This window comes from Ursus arctos, unplaced genomic scaffold (genome assembly GCF_023065955.2).
Source record: "Ursus arctos isolate Adak ecotype North America unplaced genomic scaffold, UrsArc2.0 scaffold_25, whole genome shotgun sequence".
Taxonomy (NCBI): Eukaryota; Metazoa; Chordata; class Mammalia; order Carnivora; family Ursidae; genus Ursus; species Ursus arctos.
The window spans coordinates 45,269,955-45,293,721 of NW_026622930.1; the positions used below are offsets into that span (position 1 = coordinate 45,269,955).

The 23,767-nt window shown below is 35.6% G+C and overlaps 1 protein-coding gene across 1 annotated transcript; it reads left to right on the top strand.

The window, feature by feature from the left end:
- The first annotated feature begins 119 nt into the window (after positions 1–119).
- On the top strand, positions 120–22,546 carry ACTR10 (actin related protein 10). The gene is made up of 13 exons (XM_026480299.4): positions 120–305; positions 2,651–2,723; positions 3,555–3,637; positions 4,456–4,564; positions 6,306–6,413; positions 8,667–8,734; positions 9,016–9,095; positions 12,794–12,829; positions 14,873–14,952; positions 15,031–15,104; positions 19,182–19,263; positions 20,747–20,948; positions 22,125–22,546. Exons 1-13 carry the CDS (start codon positions 229–231, stop codon positions 22,304–22,306), a joined length of 1,254 nt encoding a protein of 417 aa, XP_026336084.1. The 5' UTR covers positions 120–228; the 3' UTR covers positions 22,307–22,546.
- Positions 22,547–23,767: the final 1,221 nt, after the last annotated feature.

Below are 23,767 nucleotides of genomic sequence, written 5' to 3' on the forward strand. Positions count from 1 at the left end.
GCCGCCCGTGTCTCTTCTTCCTTCGTACTGGAGACTGGGACGCCTGCAAGGATTTGGATCCGACGTGGAGTGAGGCACAGCCAGGGACAGCCCGGGCCCGGCGCGCCGCAGCCACTCGAGGCCCCCGCCGTCGCCACGCCCGCGCGCCGTCGCCCCGGCCCCGCCCCTCCGAGAGCAGAAACTTGTGGGGCCTGCGTCCGAGGTCTCCTTACGGTGGTCTTTACTACCATGCCGCTGTATGAAGGCCTAGGGAGCGGCGGGGAGAAAACGGCAGTTGTGATAGACCTGGGAGAGGCTTTTACCAAGTGAGTGGCGACGGCGCTGAGTGCGGTCGTTTTGAGGGGAGGGCGGGTGGTCGAGGCCCGGCCGGGCTCCTCTTCCCAGGCTCGCGGGGCAGGTTGCCACATCTCCACTTTTTCCTCCAGCACCTCCGCAAATTATGGCCCTTGTTATTTCTTTTCAACGTGAGCGATACGAATCCCGAGGATCCGATTCTGACTCCTGGAGAGCCGCCGCCCCGGGTTGTCACCCCAGATCGAACGGACCTTTTGGTTTGATCCATGCAGGGGATGACAGCGGTGGCTTAGACCTTTATCCTGGATTTGTTTGTTTAGGAAGGTAGCAACCGAACTGTAACGTAAACATTTATTGAGTGGAGGTCTGTTGGTACTGGAAATTAAAATGTAAGACAGGGCTATTGCTCCCCAAGAGTAGGAAGCCCAATTAGACGGAACACATAAAACAAAGAGGTGAAGCCCTGTATGTAAGACTCGAGATCCTTTGTTGCCCCCGACCCCAAACTCTTAGCTTAGGAAATTTGACATGGTTTAAAAGGCAATTTGTAAACACCAGACTAGAGGTTTTCAATCTTTTGGATGGCATAGATCCCTCTGACGACCGGAAGAAAGCCGCAGATACACAAACCTTAAAATATTTGCACACGGTTTCAGAGGTTGGTGGACGATCACAGTGGTCCTTGGACGTAGGTCTTGCGAGCCCTTGTACTGGGCTCAAGAGGAAAGTAACAGCCAGAATTGCCTCTCATATAGATATTTGAAATAGAAACATCTGAAAATCTTTATATATCTGAACATTGCCTAGTAAATAGTAGGTATTTAATACTTATTTATTGAAAAAGCTGTGAAAACCGCCTATGTAAGTATTGGACCTCAGGTGCTCCAGAATTGGATTATATGTAGTTCTTGGTTCATGACATTCTCTTACTGTTTTATGCAAGATCCTCCTTTATTTATGTTTTCTTATTTTAATTGTTTATTTTATTATTTTTTTTAAAGATTTTATTTATTTATTTGACAGAGATAGAGACAGCCAGCGAGAGAGGGAACACAAGCAGGGGGAGTGGGAGAGGAAGAAGCAGGCTCATAGCGGAGGAGCCTGATGTGGGGCTTGATCCCAGAACGCCGGGACCACGCCCTGAGCCGAAGGCAGATGCTTAACCGCTGTGCCACCCAGGCGCCCCTAAATGTTTATTTTAATAGCATAATAAATACCTTGATGCTGACATCCAAGATAATTACTCTAGCTATGAGGAAATTAGAAGCAGAAAGTTACTATACAGGAAGATGATTATTGACAAATGAAGAAGAGGGTGATAAGATGAATTTATGAAGTAAAAGAAAGGAATTGAAGTCAACCAGTGGGTTGCATCCTGGGGAATCTGAGGAGCATTGGTGCAGGTAAACATGGAGATGTGACTAGTAGAAGATGGAAAGCTATTTGGGAAAAGGAGAGCAGTACTGGAAACTAAGCAGGACAAGAAGAGATCATGTTAAGGCTAAACTTAACATGGTGATCATTTTTAGCAGCATTTTTAGAAAAGTTTTGTTTTACTAACATGAAACATACATGCAAATACCTAAATACTCAGGAGAATCATTTTTTTAAAGGATGAAATATTATGTAGTTTTTAAAATAACTATGAAGACTGTAATAATATGGACAGAAGCTTATTGTATGAAGTTCATGACATATGAACGGTGTGATTACGTCAGATATGCGTAGTGTAAAAAAAAAACAGACCGAAAGGAAGCACATAAATACGGAAATTGATATTTCATGGAATTATGAGTAACTCATGAATTACATATATGAAGTCGTATAACGTAGTCAGATAATCCAGGGTTATAGAGATGTGTTGCTTAAAATTCAGGTATAATTTAAAACTGAGGAATGCCTGGGTGGCTCAGTCAGGTAAGCGTCTGCCTCCGATTCAGGTGCTGATTCCATGGTGTTGGGATCGAGTCCCACATTGGGCTCCTTGCTCAACAGGGAGCCTGCTTCTCCCTCTGCCTGCCACTCCTCTTGTGCGCACTCTGTTTCTCTCTCTGATGACTAAATAAATAAAATCTTTTTTAAAAAACTGAAAAAAGTACATGCTGAGCTGAAATAATATACTGGTTTATTTTGATATCACTGATTGAAACAATTTTTTTGCCTGTAATACACAATTATGAATATAAATGGCATTAATTTTTTCTTAGTTTCTTTGTCCCTTTGAATACATCAGAGATGTTTCCATGTGTTTTTGTGACCACTACTTTGAAACAAATGCAGAAAAACTTGTTTCTGTGAAATAAATAGAAAGAATGTTATAATAAGTTGAATGTTTCAATTTTCTATTTATTTGCAGGTGTGGATTTGCTGGAGAAACTGGTCCAAGATGCATAATTCCTAGTGTGATTAAAAAAGCTGGTCTGCCTAAGGTATTTACTTTTTTAACAATTTAGCACTAGTGCTGTACTATAAAATATTTTTTAATGTGACTTCAAGTAAGATTGATTAGAACAGTGCTAAATATGTAACTTATGACTGTATACCAAGAGAAATTTTTAAATCTTTATTTCATTTTAAGTTTCCTGCCAAAGCTAATGTGACAGATCGGGAATTATAGAACAATAGGAAGAATAATTTTGCATTCCATAGAATTCACATGTTAAAATCAAATACAGATGCTTCTGTAGTGTTTGCATATACTGTTTAGTGCTGATTTTTACCACACGTTTATGAGCATGTGCTTTGTGCCTGGTACTGTGTCAGTTGAAGGTGGATATGTCATAAGCAAACTGGAAACAGTTCTTGCACCTTAGAGTATGTAGTCTAATGGGAAGGTAGACATTTTACAGGTAATTAAGTGGAGCGATCTTATAAAAGGGAAGTGTCATTGCTTTGGGAGTGACTTATGGGGACAGGACCCAGTCTGAAGGGTTTGAGGAAGGATTTAATACTTTTTAATCAGTGATTTTGATCAGTCCTGCCAAAATGGTAAGTCCAGATGGAAGAAAAATGCAAATGAGCATAGCTCTCTACTGGTGGACACATACTTTTATCCCCACAAACCAAAAGGTTCTGTCATCTTAGGCCAGTTCTTAAAGATTCCTAATTGAAGTGATTAATTTATATTTAATGTTTGCATTTATTCTCAATAAAAATTACTTTTGGTTTATTACCAGAAAATGCATTAGTACAGTAAATAAGCATATTTTAATTTGAGATTATTTCGTTATATATTAATAAATAATTTTAATTTTTTATAGCCTATCAAAGTTGTTCAATATAATATCAATACAGAGGAATTGTATTCCTACCTAAAGGAATTCATCCACATACTGTATTTCAGGTAAGATGCAGTTGTGTTTGTTCTTTTCCCCCAGCTTTTGTAATTAGATTTTCCTAATGCCAGTCATAGTAATGTTTGGTTGTGTTACATCTGATGCAAAAAAAGTTGCCTTCCACTGCATTTTCACTTGCTTATTTTCAGCCTTTTCCAAAATGTATTTGAAGACTAAATAACTGGCAAGCATAAGGAAGTGCTGAACAAATTAAATGTTCATTAATAAAGGGTGTTGGGTAATTAAATTATTATATATCCATATAGTAGAACACTTTACGGCCATTAAAAAAGAGTTCTGTATCATGTAGTAATACAAAAGGTGTCTTAGATATATTGATAATTGAAAAAAGCAAGTTGCAGAGCATCAAATACTTCTGTTAAAATACATTCATACACACGGACAATAATGACAATATACAAACTGCTATAAGTGGTAGTTTCTGGGTAGTAGAAGTGCAAGGTGTTTTTGTGCTTTCCAAGTTATACACTTCTGTTATATTTGGAGTTTAATGAGCATATATTACTTTTATAACTTAAAGAAAAACTCTTTTTAATGGCTCGAGTGTGTATGCATACTAGGGTGTAGCTTTTGCTTCTTGAGGTAAATGAATTAATAGATATAAAGATCCTGACACAGTAAATGGCACATAATAGGAGTTCAGGAATGGTACTTTTCCTGGGTAATAAAATGAAAATGTCTTTTTGTCATAAAACATCTTGAGCTAATGTAGTATAATTTCTCTCTTCTTAACAAAATTGTATTATGTGCCAAAATAAATACCAACTTTTATTTACTTTCATAAATAAAAACTATTACTTTCCAGGCATCTGTTGGTGAATCCTAGAGACCGCCGAGTTGTGGTTATCGAGTCGGTGCTATGTCCTTCCCACTTCAGAGAGACACTCACTCGGGTTCTTTTCAAATATTTTGAGGTACCTGTTTTTTATGTTGTTGTTTTTTATAGGTACTGAAACTTAAACTAGAAAGTCCTCATTTGGGCGCCTGGGTGGCTCAGTTGGTTAAGTGTCTGCCTTCGGCTCAGGTCATGATCCCCAGGGTCCTGGGATCGAGTCCTGAGTCGGACTCCCCGCTCAGTGGAGGGTCTGCTTCTCCCTCTGCCTCTGCCCCTCTCCCCTGCTTGTTCTCTTTTGCTCTCGCTCTCCATCTGTCAACTAAATAAATAAAATATTTTTTAAAAATAAAAGGTCCTCATTTAATTTCCTTCATTATGTATATTACACAGTGCATTTGAGAAACCAGATGAGAGTAAACTCAAGACATTTTAAATTAACCATTCATTTTCTTTTTTTTGTCTGATTATTTCATGTATAATCAGCTTTTCATCCAATACTTAGATAACTGGAGATTTCTTATTAATATTTCTGTTATTTATTTATTTTTAACATAGGTTTTTATGTTTGAGGACTTTTTTAGAATTACAATGTATATTCTTTGCTATGGAGTATGATGTGTTTTTTTCCCAGGTCTTTCTAGTTTCCATTGTTTAGTTATACTTACTGTTCTAAATTCTTTAGTTCCTTCATTTTAGGCTTTATTTTTTTTTATTTTCTTTTATTTTTTTTAAGATTTTATTTATTTATTTGAAAGAGAGAGTGTGAGCGAGCATGAGCAGGGGGAGGGGCAGAGGGACAAAGAGACTGCCCACAGAGCTGGGAGCCCAGTGCAGGGCTTGATCCCAGGACCCTGAGATCATAACCTGAGCCGAAGTCAGACATTTAACCGACTGAACCACCCAGGTGCCCCCTTCATGCCTTTTACAATGTCTTTACTTAGAACTATCCCCTTCCCTGCCCTCTGACACAACCTTTAGGTAAGGGAAATATGGCCATTATATTTTGGCATTTGATTATGAGGACTTTCATATTTTGATTGAATATTTATCTGATATTTGAGCTATCAACAGGTCTGGCAAATTCTTGCTAGAAAATGTCACACAGAGGTTAGGATTTTTATAGCTCTTCAATTTAATTTTAACTACATTATGTTTTAAAAATAGAGTTCATATTACAAACTTTGCAAATTAAAGACAATTAAGAATCTCTTTCTTAATTTTCATTTTGATGGCAAAGACATCTCTTTATTTTTTTTTAATTTAGCATCTTCCTTTGAATTTATGTTTCTGTACCTCTTTTTTCATCCCTTTCATTTTTCCCTCCAAAAGAGAGAACAGGGGCGCCTGGGTGGCTCAGGTTAAAATATCTCCAGCTCAGGTCATGATCCTAGGGTCCTGGGATCGAGCCCAGCATCAGGCTCTCTGCTTGGCAAGGAGTCTGCTTCTCTGTCTCCCTCTGCCTGCCGCTCTGCCTGTTTGTGCATTCTCTCTCTCTCTCTCTCTCTCTTTCAAATAAATAAATAAAATATTTTTAAAAAAGAGAACAAAATTAATAAAAATGTTTCATAATTGTCGTTTTGGAATAAAACAACTTTGAGATTTTAAAGAGTGTTTTTATTTATTATGGTATATTTCCATGATAGTATAAATTCAGATAAATCAACAAACTAGTTCTTAGCACCATAAAATGGTTGAAAAGATATCATAAATGTTACTGTGAATTTTTTCGAGTATATTTGAAATATAAGGGAAACACCTTCAACTACTAATACTCCTGGTTTTGTTGTTGTTATTGTTATTTTGGCTTTGTTGTTTTCTAGGTTCCATCTGTCCTGCTTGCTCCAAGTCATTTAATGGCTCTTCTGACGCTTGGGATAAACTCTGCCATGGTCCTGGATTGCGGATATAGGGAGAGCCTGGCGTTACCTGTATCTTTTTTTTGTCAAGCAGCTAATTTTTCAGTTTTTACTCTACTTTAACATAATTAAGCTTATTATAAGTGGTTTTCATGGAATGAAACTATTTGTATAGATAGTTATAGTGTATAAATATGAATACCCATGTGGAAAAAATTCACAGAATTATGAGACTTAAATTTTGTAGAATTACCATTATGACTTGATCCCAGTACATACTCCAGGGGTCAGACCTCATGAATATTATGTCCAGCTTTTAAGAGGAACATTAGCTAATTAGGATCTGTCATAGTAGTTGACTAGTCAAGTTCTAAGAAAAGATCATACAAAGAGTAATTGGCGAAACTGAAATGAGAAAGTTAAATCAAGAAAAATTAAAACATGAAATCTGCCTTCAAATAGCTGAAGGGCTTCCTGTGGAAAAGTGAGTATATTTTTTTCTTTTTGTCTCTTTTCCAGAGGCTGTCGTGGAGGCAGTAAGGCATAGGGTTTATGATTTTTTTTTGGAATCAAATACACACCTAAGTGGTAAATCTTGGCTATGCTTCTTACTAGTTGTGTGATGTTAGTCAAGTACTCTTTTGGGCCTCAGTTCTCTCATCTGTGAAATGGGAATTGCAGTAATTCCACCTCATGGAGGGGGTATTGTGTGACTTGAGTGAGACAATGTATGTAGAGTATTTGGCATATGACCTGGCATGTAATAACTTCCTCAACAGTGCTCTAGTTTTTTTTTTTTTTTTAAAGATTTTATTTATTTATTTGACAGAGATAGAGACAGCCAGCGAGAGAGGGAACACAAGCAGGGGGAGTGGGAGAGGAAGAAGCAGGCTCATAGCGGAGGAGCCTGATGTGGGGCTCGATCCCAGAACGCCGGGATCACACCCTGAGCCGAAGGCAGGTGCTTAACCGCTGTGCCACCCAGGCGCCCCAAGTGCTCTAGTTTTTGTATCATTCACCACTGGGAAGAACTTCCTAGTAATTCAAGCTGTCCCAAAATGGAATTAGAGACTATACACTGGTGCGTTCCTTGTCATTAGAAGCATGTAAGAGTTTAGTTAAAGGCTCTTAGAAATGTTAACAGTGGACATTGCTCCATTGAAAAGGACATTGAAGTACATAAATGCATGACTCTTGGGCAGTTTTGAGATCTTCATATGTATTTATTAGAAGAAATACTTGGGGGAGTGAAGAATCGTTAGCTCCTAAAGAACTAAATTAGGTAATAGTTTTTTAAATATAAAGTATTTTGTGTTTAAATCTCCTAACAGCCAGGGCGCCTGGGTGGTGCAGTCAGCTGAGCATCCAGCTCTTGGTTTCAGCTCAGGTTGTGATCTCAGCGTTGTGAGATTGAGCCCCACCTTGAGCTCTCTGCTCAGAGTCCACTTAAGACTCTCTCTCCCTCTGCCCCTCCCCACTTCAAATAAATAAATAAATCTTAAAAAAACAAAAATCTCCTAACAATCCTGCAACATAAGTATTATTTTCCTTGTTATATAAATGAGAAGATTGAAAGTTGGGATAGATGGTGACCCAAGGTCACATAAGCATATAGCCAAGATGTATAACCCATGTTTATTTTCAAAGCCAATGTTCTTGCCAATATATTCTTTTCTTTTTTTATAAATTTTGTACTTACAGACATCAGCAAGAACAATATGGAAAGTAAGGTAGCAAATCCACAGTATAATATATATATATATATATATATATATATATATAATATATCTCACCTCTGTCTAATAGGAATACAACATGAGACATATATGTAATTTAAAATTTTTCTAAGAGCTACATTTTTAAAAGTGCAAGTGAAAGATGAAGTTACTATATTTTATTTGACCCAATATATCCAAAATATTTTTATCTCAACATAGAAACGCTATAAAAATTACAATAAGATATTTTATAGGGTTTTTTGTATGTGTGTATTAAGTCTTCTAAATTTGGTATCAAATTTGTTCTTATAGCACATCTCAAATTCAGACTGGCCACGTTTTAAGTGCTCAGTAGCCACATGTAGCCAGTAGCTACTTTATTAGACATCCTAGTTCTAACTAACGAATTCTGTGTGCGTTTGTTTGTGTGTGTTTAACCTTTTTCTTTAAAGAAGAATATGAAAAGAGACTCTGATTTTTCTGTAACTCTTTTAAAAATATGAAGAATTTGTTATCAAAGCTGACTTAATACTGCAGAAGGTGAGGAAAGTATGAAGGAAGCCACAGTTTATCTCCTAAAATAGTTACATCCTTGACTACCCTATAGATATATGAAGGAATCCCAGTACTAAACTGTTGGGGAGCACTCCCCCTAGGAGGAAAAGCTCTTCACAAGTAAGTGTCTTGGGATGTAGCACATTTACTCCACCTGTGCCATAAAACATGTTAATTTTTTGACAGCGATCAATAGAGGGTAATATGGACATTTAATGTATTCAGTCCATTCTCTATTAGCCTTGAATGTATTAGTCTTTTAAGGATAAAACCACTTTTGTTTAAAGCATTTTAACCTCTTATGTAGTAAAAGTATTAAATCAGTAAAGGATATCAAGTGCAATATTTTAACGCCAGTAACTTGTTTTTTTTCCTTTTTTTTTTTTTTTTTTTAATTTCAGGGAGTTGGAAACTCAACTACTAGAGCAATGTACTGTTGACACAGGTGCTGCTAAAGAACAGAGCCTTCCCTCTGTGATGGGTAAAACTATTTTATACTATTTAAGAGTGGTTTATATTCCCTTGTCATTCTTCAACGCATTTGTTTTTTACTCCATTGTATAGTTACTCTCTTTTCCCTCACATCACTGATGTCATTGCTCCAATTATAAGGTCATTATTGACCTCTTAACTACCAAATCCAGTAACTTAATTTTGGCCATCCTTTCTAGAACATTTGGCATTGCAGATTATCATATACTTTTGATATTATCTCTTCCCTTGGCTTTCAGGACTCTCTTCCTTTTATGATGTTCTATTATATGATGTTCCTTGGTTTCCTCTGCTCTTGTTTTTTCTACTGCATCTGTTTTTAATTTTTTCTTCCCACTGGCTTTTTAAAAGTGATCTCGTTTATTTTTATAACTTCAGCTACGTCAACATGCAGTTGATTCTCAAATGTATCATTGGGCCTGACCCTTCTAATCTTAATATTCATATTTCCACCTGATTATTAAGTGTAAACTAGGCATGTTTAGGTACCTCACACTTAAGACCTTCAAAAAGTGAATACATAATCTCTTCCTCCAAATTCATTTCAACAAACCATTCTCAGATAACGATGATAACTTCCTTATCTCCCATTTTAGAAAACTGGAGTTAAAAATCCTTTCAGCTCTCCCCCAGAATTCCCTTTTAAATTTCATCTCTTTTTCTCTATCATCTATACTACTGAACATCTGAAAACAAAGACATTGTGAAGTAGACCTTCATTATTTCTTGCTTGGATTATTATAGGAGACTCTGGACCAATTCAGTCTATTTCATACTGTTGCCAGAAATAACTTAAACAATACAAGTCTGATTACACCACTATTTGGCTTAAGGAATTTTGCTGGCTCCACAGCTTAAAATCCAAATTATTTGTTTGATATACATGTTTCTTCCCAGTCTGACTTTTTTTCTCCCCTCTCTGTTAAGTCCTAGGGAGTATTTATTATAGCACATATGACACATCCTCATTTACCTGTTCACTCACCTGTTTCCCTTCCTAGACTTTTGAGGATCCCAGTCTTGATTTTCAGTCAGTAGCAATTGGTTTACTACCTGGGCACTGAATAAATGTTGGAAAGAGAAAGGCAGGTTTTTAGGACATTTATCCTTGTATATATTGTTTTCCTATTTTTCTTTTGGTAGTTAAGATAGTAGCATTCTCTAGTCTATAGATTAGATTATAATTTCTCTTTTCCAGATAAACTTTGTTACTCTTCTAGTATGTCATGAAGACAGTTAATTTATAGAAAGTATCCAATTAATGGGTTTGTATAGCATCCCAAGATATTTTTAATAAAGGTTTTCTTTAAAACTGATTATAACATTTCCTTAAAATTCTGAACTATACATTCTTGGACACCCTTTTTTCAGTCAACCAGCGTGGACTCTGATTGCATCTTTCCCTCACATAATCCCCCAAATCTGAGTCTGTGATAGCATCGTAGTCCTACTAATTAAGGAGTTAAGCCATATCATCGTTTGCTGAACGCCATGCTTAGGAGCATCAGAAATGCAAATACATTTAAAGTATCTCTTGTCAAGGTCTTTAGCAAGGATTACATGCATATTTTATGTCTACTTGGGAATCCTTAAATAAACTTTGAATTAACTTTTTTCATTTAGTATTTGGAACCTAGTTCAAAAAGAATAAATATACTAAAGTAACTTATAAAAGTTAACCTAAGTACATTGAATTGAAAAGTGTACAGTTTTAAAATAAATTATATATAAAAATATTATGCTCCTTATTCTCCTAAATTAACTGAAATTTAGATACGATTTTTCAGAGCCAGAGACTATCCTCATTTCTGTCCCTTATTTGAGAAGTTTAAATAGTTGTTATTATTCAGTAAGATTAAGGAACCACTTCCCCAAGCAGCATCTACCCCCAGCTAAAATAAACCCTTTATTTTCAAGCCTGCTTTACATGTTTCCTGAAGAAAACTGTTTTTCATATTACCAAATTTCTTTGTTACGTGTTGGAATTCGTCTGAATATTCCTAAAGAGTATATAGCAGTTGCAAAATGCTATAGTCTTTAGCCCTTATTCTTAAATTATAGGTTTCTGTAATCTAGTTACATTTCTCTCATCCCTTTATAGCCGAAATAAAAATTTTTTGGAAACCTCTATCCTTTTGTGAGGCGAATTTCAACACATAAGGATAGAAGTCTTCAAACTTTTTGATCGCACACTAGCCATATCAGTAAAAAACCTTGGAGCATATACCTTCAATACGTATGTATGTTTATTTATAAATTATATGTGTACTATTATTACTATATTTTGAAGCAGGAATTTGGAAAGGATGAGATGATAATGATAAAAAATAATTCTAAAGTTATACTTACAAATGCTGAAAGTTTTTTGCTCCTCAAAAAAGCGATGTGATTAAGTATTATTTATTATTTTTTTAAAGGTTATGGCTTAACATTTTGAAGGTGTGACTTTTAATTTATATTAGTGGCTGTCATAGCTTAAAGATACAGTTAACAAGATATGTAAGTTGAGATGGAAGAAGGACATGAGTACCCTTATGAAATCATGATTCCATTTTCAGCTATAAAGTTCTGTCTTCCTTGATGTAAATAACTTATGCTTATAAATCAGAATATTTTTATGTATTTAATAATGAGTTAAAAAGAGTTTAGAAGGTTTTAAAATTAGGTTAGAAAATGTTTCTTAGTCTGACTTGGATAAGTAGATTTTTAGCAACAGAATCACATAGAAATGGTAATATATCCAAATATCCACCTTCTAAAGGCTCCCTATATTGTATAGATTTCTTTGTTTTTTGTTTTTTGTTTTTTGTTTTTTTTTTAAAGATTTTATTTATTTATTTGACAGAGATAGAGACAGCCAGCGAGAGAGGGAACACAAGCAGGGGGAGTGGGAGAGGAAGAAGCAGGCTCATAGCAGAGGAGCCTGATGTGGGGCTCGATCCCGTAACGCCGGGATCACGCCCTGAGCCGAAGGCAGGCGCTTAACCGCTGTGCCACCCAGGCGCCCCTGTATAGATTTCTTTGAATAGATACATTCTCCTTTTTTTTTTCTCCAAATTTTTATTTAAATTCTAGTTAATTAACGTGTAGTATAATATTGGTTTCAGGAGTAGAATTTACTGATTCATCAGTAGGATTTAGTCATTCATCACTTATATACAACACCCAGGGCTCATCACAAGTGCCATTCTTAATACCCATCACCCATTTAACCCATCCCCCCTGCCCTGCTCCCCTCCATCAACCCTCAGTTGTTCTCTATCTTTAAGCATCTCTTATGGTTTGCTTCCTCTTTCTTTTTTTCTTTTTTTTTCCTTCCCATATGTTCATCTATTTTGTTTCCTTAACTTCACATATGAGTGAAATCATATGGTTTTTGTCTTTCTCTGACTTATTTCACTTCACAAAATAACACTCTAGCTCCATCCACATCATTGCAAATGGCAAGATTTCATTCGTTTTAATGGCTGAGTAAGATTCCACTGTGTGCGTATGTGTATGGACTGACTTTGATGAAGTTTCTTCCCTAGAAAGAAAGTTAATTTTTCTGTTTGGCTTTTAAAAAGTTATAGTACTTACATTTTTAAAAGTTTGCTGAAATGGAAAGTGGTAATGTGAGTGCAATTTAACAGCCTGTTTCTGCTTATTATTAAACTTCTGTAGTTCCAAATAAAATTTCTGTTTCAGGTTCAATTCCAGAAGGTGTCTTAGAGGACATTAAAGGTAAACTAAATTCCCTTTTTTGTCCCTTTTACTGTAACTATTAGTTTAGAGGGCATGTGTTTCTAAATGCTTACAGAGGTACAAAATTCGTTAAATACATAATATAATATCCTAAAAATATTTAATATACAGGATAGGCTGTGGAATAATGTAAATAAAATTTTGATTTTTCTCTAGATTTATGGAAGCTTTTGGCATTATTTATGATGTCTTACTGAAGAAGATTCTCAATTGTAGAGTATACAGGATTACTAGGGAATTAACAGTTTGCACAGTATGAATTAACAGATAAATTGCTTAAGAAAAACACTGGTTTTATGTTGTATAGAGGTTTGTTTGTTTTTTTACTCTAGTTTCTAAATACATACTTGTAAGGTCATTTTACTAACTTTGGAAGTTCTAATTTGGGGCCAAAGTATATTGGATTCACTTTAATAAAATACATTATCTCTTCTCTATTAGAGTGTATTTTTATGATAAGTTTTAAATTGAGTTTTCTGGGATTTTTTTGTTGTTAAGATTTATTTATTTATTTGAGAGAGAGCATGCATGAGCACAAGCAGGGGGAGGGGCAGAGGGAGAGGGAGAAGCAGACTCCCTGCTGACTAGGGAGCCTGAGGCAGGGCTCAATCCCAAGACCTGAGCTAAAGGCAGACACTTAACTGACTGAGCCACCCAGGCGCCCCAGTTTTCTGGCATTTTGATTCACTGAAAGGAAAAACCTTAAAATCTAATTTAATATTTTTCAGTACTGAGAATGTCGATGTAAAATTAATAAAAGACAATCAAATAATAATGGATTTTAGAATTAAATGAGACCTGGAGATAATCTGGTACAATTGGAGCCCTGAAATAGTGATTTGTTCCGAGTCTCACTTTAGGTAGGGTTGGAGCTAGGGCTGAAAAATGAATCTTGTTCTTCATTTTATTGTTTACTTATGTGGTATAATTACCTAAAATTTCTTCAGTTACTGTAAAACCTGAGTCATTTGTACATGCTTATTGCAGTAGCTTTTTCTGCCAAGTATATAAGATCTTAAGGGCTAGGTATTTGTCTTAAATAACAAAGATAGCTATGAGAACTTGAATAAAATAAAAAATATGTAAGTAGCTTGAGCACCTGGCTTACTATCTAGCATGTTAGCATATGGGAGATTTTTAATATATTTTGAATCAGTAAATGAGAAGAATTTTATATAAAATGTTAACTATCATGTTTTACAAGTAATTGAGTCATTAGATTTCTTGCATTCAACATCAGTTTTGTTTCTACTTAAAAATGTTTTATTCCTGGGATGCCTGGGTGGCTCAGTCGTTAAGCGTCTGCCTTTGGCTCAGGTCATGATCCCAGGGGATGGAGTCCCACATTGGGAGCCTGCTTCTCCTCCCCGCAGCTCATGCTCTCTCACGTGCTCTTTCTCTCTCTGTCAAATAAATAAAATCTTAAAAAAAAAAAAAGAAAAGAACCTTTGAAAGAATAAATGTTCGAAGTACAAAAAAAAAAACCCAAAAAAGGTGATCTAGTAGAAGGAAAATGGTAGTGTTTGGCTATGCCAAGAGGGAGAAAATAGTCATGTCGAAAAACACTAAACTAAGGAGTATTACTGCAGCTAAGAGCCAAATTGAGCTTTGTGTTCTGACCAAGATTTTTAAAAAGAATCAGATAGATACATAAGATTAGATACAAAGACAGAAATCAATCTGGTTCAAAGAATCATGCTACAATTTCATGATGCAAAAATTTACTTTTATTATGGTATTCTTTATACAGGGAATATAAAAAAATATAATCGTTTCCTCAAAGGTGTTTTTTTTATGTGATCTTGTGAAAGATGAACACCTAATATGTCTTATGATTCCTCAGTGAATGAAAAGGTTTTTTTATTTGTGAATAAATTGTCATAACCAAAGTAAAGGCAGGGATAGTTTATAAAATCCGAAAGAATGGATAACTAGCATGTACACTTGAATAGAATTGCTTTAACTGGACATAGATTGATTCAATCACAAACCATAACAAAGTCTCCTTTTCTTTTTCCTAAGTGCGCACTTGCTTTGTAAGTGATCTGAAACGTGGATTAAAAATCCAAGCAGCAAAATTTAATATTGATGGGAATACCGAGGTAGGTTAAAAATAAATATATATTCTTTTTCCAGAGGTTATAAGCTATATATTTATGCTTATGATATTTATATTTCAGCGTCCCTCACCACCCCCAAATGTTGACTACCCATTAGATGGAGAGAAGATTTTACATGTTCTTGGATCAATCAGGTAGACCTTAATTGTTATGAGCAAAATAGTGCACTAAAATGAATTTGTTGCCTTTAAAAATATATAAGCCTTTAACATTGCTATTTAACAATTACGTGTTTTTCAGTAGGCCTCCTCATTCGTGATTAATTATATTATTCAACTTTTTAATTTAAAAAAATTTAAGTAATTCAGAATTAAGTAGTAGAACCATGGGAGAGAATAAAATACAATGCTTTATTATTTATTTTTTTTAAGATTTTATTTATTTAGAGAGCGTACATGCATGTGCTGGGAGGAGGGAAGGAGGGAAAGAGAAAGAATCTCAGGCAGACTCCATGCTGAGTGCAGAGCCTGATGCAGGGCTGATCTCAGGAAAGTCATGACCTGAGCCAAAATCTAAGAGTTAGATGCTCAACTGACTGAGCCACCCAGGTGCCCCTAACTTTAAAACAGGGTTCAGCAAACCTTTTTTGTAAAGAGCCAAGTGGTAAATAGCTTAGGCTTTGTGAGCCATGTGATCTGTGTTTCAGCTACTTACCTCTACAGTTGGAGTGCAAAATCAGCCATAGACAGTATGTAAATGAATGAGCATGGCTATGTTCCAATAAAACTTTATTTACAAAAATAGATGGGTTGGATTTGGCTTGCAGGCCACAGTTTGCTGGCTCCTGCTTTAAAATGTTTTCATATTAGAAAGAATGCATTCTTCCAAATATGCTAAATCTTTTTTTTTTTTTAAGATTTTATTTATTTGAGAGAGAGAGTGAGCAAGAGAGACAGAAGGTGCAGGGGGAAGGGCAGAAGCAGACTCCCTGCTGAGCAGGGAGCCACAGTGGGTCTTGATCCCAGGACCCTGAGATCATAACCTGAGCCAAAGGCAGACACTTAACAGACTGAGCCACCCAAGTGCCCCCAATATGCTAAATCTTAAGGACCAGTTAGTAATTCACTTTTTCATTATTCATTATATTATTCTATCCAATGATGCAGTATAAGTTGTTAGGACTTACATAATTATATTGGTAACAATAGCATTTATGTTTACACAAGCTTTATAGTATTTGTATTTATGAAAGTTTCATTTGTAAAATGATCAGAAGATGCACAGAAAAGAGTATATAAACATTGAATAGCCTTTTGGACTCTGAGATTACAAACATAGGGATTGAGATATTAAAAGGATGAACATAAATACGCAGATGTTAAAGATGGTAGGGTAGGAGAACCAAAAAAAAGTGAGAATACTTTTTCACAGTAACTTTAATCATTTTACCTCTTTTTTAAGTTGTATTCATTAAATTACTATTTTAAATTTTCTCCACGTTGTTGAGTGGAGCCCAAAATAAGAGGAGAAAATAGATGTTGAAGGAAATTAGTATGGAGCCTTTTGGTTGCATGATAGTAGGAAAATAGATTGGGAATAAAAAAGACACCATGTCTCACATTTCAAACCCAATTAATTTATGATTGCTTGCTAACATGTTTTTCCTAGTGAAAATCTAGTTCCATTGAGACCTAATAGACATAGTTCAGACCAGTAGTTTGTTGGTAAATCAGAAGGGTCATTTAAAGTAAAAGATCATTTTAAAAAGCCATATACTAAACATTTCATATTAAAAGATATGAATATGTAGTTATTTGCCAAACTTTTTTCTAGGACCTTTTTTTTTTGAGGGTAAGTCTGCTTCTGGAGTTTGGAGTTAAGTGGAATTAAGTGTAAACTGGTAAATTCATGGTTTATTATTTCCAAGTGTGGCTTTTTTTTTTCCTAAGTGCAGTGAGAACGTAACTTATTTGTGAATCAGTCTTGACACAGAATTCTTATTGACACTCTCTTCTAGACTTTCACAGTTGTACGACCCATATTAGAAGGATTTTAGGGGCACTGGGTGGCTCAGTTGGTTGAGCATCTAACTCTTGATTTTGGCTCAGGTCATGATCTCGGGGTCCTGGGATCAAGCCCTCCATTGGGCTCCGTGCTCACTGTGGCATCTGCTTGAAATTCTGTCTCCCTGTCCCTCTACCCCTCCCTGCATGCTCTCTCTCTCTCTAATGAATAAATAAAATCCTTTAAAAAAAGATTTTAAAGATTACTGTCTTTTCAAAGCATTAAGCATAGTTCACATAGAAAAACAACTTATTTTCTACCCCAGTATCTTTTGGTTAGGTAATAATTGTAAAATTATGTAATTTCAATATCAAATCTATTGACAAAAGATTTGGAAAAAGAAAACTGATGCTCTGTAAGCATTCCTCTCAACTGGTAGAAGTGGAAGTATGCAGGCATAGCAGCAAGTGGCCGACTGAGTGTTGAGCATACTGCAGGCCTCAGTGTACTTTACTGATGAAATGGAGAGTTAGCAAGTAGGTTAAGTCTCATAAAGAGAATTGTATGTTTTGAAAAAGATTCAAGAAAGCTTCAAAATTCTATGTATAGTATGATCTAAATTTTATTTGTAAGAAATAGTGTTTATATATGCACATAGTTTTGTATTGCATCACTTAGGATTCAGTTTGGTCACCAGTTACACAAACCTGACAGTAGTGGCTTCACCAAGATAGAAGTTTGTCTCTCTTGGGGCATCTGGGTGGCTCAGTCAGTTTAGTATCTGCCTTCGGCTCAGGTCATGATCCCTCAGGTCAAGCCCCGCATCGGGCTCCCCACTCAGCAGGGTGTCCGCTTACCCCTCTCCCTCTTCCCCTCCCCCTGTTCGTGCTCTCTCTCTCTCAAATAAATTAATAAATAATCTTTAAACAAAGAAGTTTGTCTCTCATTTAAAAAAAAGTTCACAGGTAGATAGGGATGGTATGACAACTCCCATTGGGATGTAAACATCCTTCCATCTCTCATCCTTTGGGGGGTAGCCCTGTCCTTAGGGACCAGGTGGTTGCTGGAGTTACAAGTACTATATCTGTGTTTAAGCGAGGAGCCCTAGGAAGGGAAAGAAAAAAGTGCTTCCTCTCCTTTTCTTAAAATTAATTAATTAATTTTGAGAGAGAGAGAGAGATTGAGTTCATGTAGTGGGGAGGGGCAGAAGGAGAGGGAGAGAGAGTCTCGAGCAGGCTCTGTGCTGAGTGCAGAGCCCCACTTGGCGCTTGATCCCAGGACCCTGAGGTCACAACCTGAGCTGAAACCAAGATTTGGCCACTTAACCAGCTGTGCTACCCAGGTGCCCCTGCCTCCTCTCCTTTTTAAGGAGACATTCTAGAGGTCCCACATACCACTTCTGCCTCCATCTCGTTGTCTCTTACTTAGCTACACATCTAGGTACAAGGGAGGCAGGTAAATACAGTGTTTCAACTGGGAAGGGGCATTGTATCCAGTTTAAAAATGGAGTTCTATCTTTTGGTTTTTTTCCGAATAATTACAGATTCACAGGAAATTGCAAACATAGGGAGGCTCCGTGTACTCTTCACCCAGTTTCTTCCAGTGGTTGCATCTTACTTAACTGTAGTACAATAGTAAAACCAGTAAATTGGCATCAGTGTAATGTGTATGTATAGTTCCGTGTAATTTTATCACACATAGATTTTTGTAATCACCACCACAATCAAGATATAGAACTATTCCATCACCACAAAGATCCTCCTGTGCTACCCCAAAATAGGGTTCTTTTAGTTTGAAAATGAACAGGAAAATGGAAAAGGGATATTTTATTAGGCAACTAACCATCTTTGCCATATGTTATTTTTAAAAACAAAGAAATGCTTTGGGAGAGGATTGTTTTTTAAATCTTTAGTATCACTATGGATCTGCTTCTTGAATCTTTTATAAAACTTCACTGCTTTTCTGTTATTAGGCTTAAGGAAGCATAACTGCACAAAATGTTAATCTACATAATAATAGTTGTAGCTGATACTTAGGGAGTGCCTCCTTTGTACCAGGCAGTGTTCTGTTGACTCATCGAATCCTCACCTTCAACACCTGTGAGGCAGGTGCTATTATTCTCCTCGTTCACAAATGCAGACACCTTGTGTTGTAATAATTATTCTGTGTTAACATAGTACTGTTACTTAAAAAAATAGAACTAATGGTGTATTTTGTATCATACTATATGATGCCAACAAAGCACTCTCTGTTTTTAATCTCATTAGAGATTCAGTTGTGGAGATTCTTTTTGAACAAGATAATGAAGAGAAATCAGTTGCCACTTTAATACTGGATTCCCTTATACAGGTATTTTGATTTCATAAAAAGTTTCAATTTATGACTACAGCCCTTTAGAGAAAAAAAAATCTTTAAGGATTTATTTATTTATTTAAGAGAGAGCGCGCGCGCGCATGGGGAAGGGCAGAAGGAAAGGGAGAGAGTCTTAAGCAGCCTCCACTCTGACTGGGGAGCCTGATGCCAGGCCCAGTCTCACAACTCTGATATCACAACCTGAGTTAAAACCAAGAGTTGGATGCTTAACTGATGTGCCATCTAGGTGCCCTGAGAAAAAAAATTTTTTCAGTAATTTCCACACCCTACGTGGGGCAAAGTCACAACCCCATAATCAAGAGTCGCATGCTCTACTGATTGAGCCAGTCAGGCAACCTGAGAAAATTTTTAAATGTTATTTTCTGTATTTATATTTTATTTTTTTAAAAGATTTTATTTATTTGGCACAGAGAGAAAGAGAGAGAGAGAAAGAAAGCGCAAGCACGGGGAGCGGCAGGCAGAGGGAGAGGGAGAAGCAGGCTCCCTGCTGAATAGGGAGCCCAATATGGGGCTCGAACCCAGGACCCTGGGGTCATGACTTGAGCCAAAGGCAGACACTTAACCAGCGGAGCCACCCAGGTGCCCCTGTATTTGTATTTTAGCCACTGGTCACAATTTTTAGCTTTTATGTTAATTTTACAATAATTGAGTTTTACTTTGGCACTGAGATAGGGTACCTACAACATTTTAGATTCAGGGATAATAAGTGCTATCATGTATTATTTCTGTAGCAACAATATCTGATTTTTATTTTGTACCTAGTACAGCTTGTAGTTTCTTTAAATGCAGGTTTGTGTAGTATTGAAAATTCCACAGGGTATATGATAGTATATCTCTTTTGTTTAATGACTGTGGAATCACAGAACTCCCTGTGAAATGCCATCGCTTTGGAAGATATTGTCTACCTCTGGCAGCTCTACTCAGACTTATATGAAAAACATAGCATCAATGAAAGACTTTAACATTCTAATGTTTAGAACTGATGTAGAAGCATAACTTTTCTAAGAATGTTACCTTCCCACTTGACAACCTGCTCTGGACATAATAATGTGAGGTTATCACCTTAGAGAAATTAAGTTGCTACATTCTTTCCTTACTAAAAAAGAAATAAAGTTATTTTATTTCTTCTCGGTTTCTTTGCTCAACTGAGTCATTCTACCCTGAAAATGAGAATACTCACATATAACTACCATACACCCTGTGGAATTTTGAATTCTATACTGTTAGATTTTAAAATCTTTAGAGTTCTATATGAAGTATATGGCAGTATTATCATGATTATATTTGCCACATGAAAAACTCCCTTGTTTAAAGAAACCTTGCTGTACCTTTTTTTTTGTAATAGTAATGATCACCTATTTAATTTGTAATACATAATCTGTATATTTTCTTGAGTCCAATCAAGCGTTATTTATACAGTTAAGAATAAATTCTTTTTTTTCTTTCTCTTGAATAACAGTGCCCAATAGACACCAGAAAGCAGCTAGCAGAGAATTTGGTAGTCATAGGTGGCACATCTATGTTGCCAGGATTTCCGCACAGACTGCTTGCAGAAATAAGGTGTTTGGTAGAAAGACCAAAATACAAAAAGACACTTGGCACCAAGACATTCCGAATTCATACTCCACCTGCAAAGGCTAATTGTGTGGCCTGGTTGGGAGGTAAGAATTTAGTTTTTAAAATATAATGATTATATAGTAATTAGTTCCTGAATGGTATTATTGGTGGATATATTAGAATAGATGATTCACAGTCTTAAAAATTGCTCATTTAACAAACTAATAGAACTATTAAATAATTTTCTTTGAACACTGACTTTTCCTTAAACTATTGTCAGAATTATGTCCCTATTTATCTTGGCATTTGCTCTTTAATTTTTTAAGTAAAATTCATCCAATTAAAGTCATTTCTCATAATAGTGATTGATAGCTGTGCATTTATTCCATTGATACTACCGTTGCTCATAACATTTGTTTTAATTCCTTCTAAAGCGAATTTGTGAGCCGTATGTGAGAATTGATCTCTTTATTTTATAATTATACTTTACTTTGTGACTGAGTTCATTGCATGATAGTTCATAGGAAATGATAGTTTCATTGAAATAAGGAAATAGCCTATATACATAAAGAGACTTACATATATAGAGAGAGACTATATATAGAGAGAGAGAGAGAAACTACTTTGAAGGGAAAAACAGTCATGGATGTGTATATTTATATATGTTCTGATACATGTTTTATAATGCATTTGCAGCTAATAGGTACTTTGATCATTAGAAAAAGTATTGAGATTTTAAGTGAATATTATATTTCTTGTAGAATTTGGTCAAAATGTAATTTTGATCTAGGACAAATGGATTTAGTTACCAAATTATTTTTTAAAGACTTGCCTTGTGAGTCTTTATAAAGTCTTCAGCATAGACTTGGGTGGCATTATAATGATGCTTATTGGGTTTTACAGTGCTGTTTTATTTATTGACATACAATCTTAGAGTTGTGGCAAAGAAAACTGAAGATACTATTTACTGTATTTACACAGAATTGAAAATAGTTTCCACCCCTCTCTACCTCACCTGTTTTTAGACACAGTAATGCTTGTTAGCATTTTCACTATAATCTGCTATCGGCCATTTAAGTTACTTTCAACGTAGGAGTTGTGGTTTACCCTGTTATTCAAAATATAGGATATAAAAGAACTGCAGTTACTTTGAAGAATGTGAATATGCATTGCTGAATTTCATGTGTTCTCTTGTCATACAATGAAGTGGTTGCATATGTACAGAAAATTTTCTGGTAAAAGTTTTCATCTTAACTATAAAAATATTTTTTACCACACAGGAGCTATTTTTGGGGCACTGCAGGACATACTTGGGAGCCGTTCAGTCTCAAAGGAGTATTATAATCAGACTGGCCGTATACCCGATTGGTGTTCTCTTAATAACCCACCTTTGGAAATGATGTTTGATGTCGGCAAAGCTCAGCCACCGCTGATGAAGAGAGCATTTTCCACTGAGAAATAAAAATTTGATTGAAATTCAACTTTGCTTTGTATCAAGTATCTAGTCAATTACAAGCAAATTGTACAAAGTATATAGGATGCTCTTAGAGATGACTTTATGGAAGTGAAAGCATTTCTGTAGTTACTCTTTGCATTAATATTTAATTCTTTTGACTGTTGTTTCTCTTGTGTAATAGTAAAATAGTAGCTGATGCTTATGGAATTTGTTGTATTTATATCAATAAAATATAGTAAAGAAGTTTAATTTTGGAAGTTTGTTACATAGTTTAGTTTCCAAAAAGAATAATAACATTGTCCCTCCACGATTCACATAATCTGCCCTGAGCATTGGAAAATCCATCAGTTTCATTATTTTCAGCAGTTATTTCATTTAAAGAATAAATAATGTTACCATTAACCAGGTATTTCAAATATTAACATGGGTCTCTTTCTTCAAATCCTTTTGTTCTGCTATTTATGTGTCCATGTGAGAATGCTACTTTTCCGGGAATATATTTGACTCTTTGAATTGAGAATGTTTAGTAGCATAGTTAAACATCTGTTAAGCAAAGTATGGAAATGTTCACTTTTTAACTCTACAGTTTCTTTATGAACAATTCTACATTTCTAAGAAGAAATATTTCATTTTTATGTGAAGAAATTCCATTTTATGTATTTTTATGAAACTACTTTATAAACATGTATTCATAATGTTTTTAATCTCTTTTGTGCTTTTTATCTTCTCAGGATAGGGGTTCTTGGAAATACGTATGCAGTCACTGTTTTATTTTTGTTTGTTCTTCATTTGTTTTTAACAAACTACCTCTTACTGAAATTTTGCTGGTTTTATTCTTTCCAGGTGCCTGTGAAAATATGTACACCTATTCCTGAAGAATGTACTCATACTCGTGAAGACAGAGCAGGAATTGATGCATTTTTTGGACTGTGTAATCCATGTCCATTCTTACTCATAGTTTAAGCATTTTGGTTGTCCTTTTCTGGGTCCTTCCTAGTTTTGCCATATACTTTATGTGTGAAGATACTAGCACCAATTAACACTTGAAAGACCTGGTTCCTGGCATTAAGAATAGGAAAGAATTTAAGAAAAAAAAAAAGGAAAGAGCTTGTGTGTGTGTGTGTGTGTGTAAAAATACTTCTAGCTGTACTTTGTCACCATGTACTACGACTTCATTAGCACAAGACTAAGATTCACTCAGTATTTACTGTCTGCTGTGTCTATAGTGTAGTTTCAGACACTGTAAATGCTACAACAGTTAAGACATGGACATTTACCCTTAGGAGGTTTTCGGATTAATAGAAGTGGCTAGTACACAGCTGATGATACAGACAGAATGTGGTAGCAGCCATAAGGATATCAATTGCTTGTTATTGATGTAGTTCTTTTTTTTTTTTTCATGTAAATAATGTTTTTTATTTAAATTCAATTAGCCAACATACAGTACCTCATTAGTTTCAGATGTAG

Bases quoted from the DNA above. Each gene is read 5' to 3' on its own strand.
- ACTR10 (XM_026480299.4), top strand. From the start codon at position 229: ATGCCGCTGTATGAAGGCCTAGGGAGCGGCGGGGAGAAAACGGCAGTT. The intron at 2,724-3,554 runs GTATTTACTTTT...AATTTTTTATAG, and splicing joins AAAAAGCTGGTCTGCCTAAG to CCTATCAAAGTTGTTCAATA. The intron at 8,735-9,015 runs GTAAGTGTCTTG...TTTTAATTTCAG, and splicing joins GGAGGAAAAGCTCTTCACAA to GGAGTTGGAAACTCAACTAC.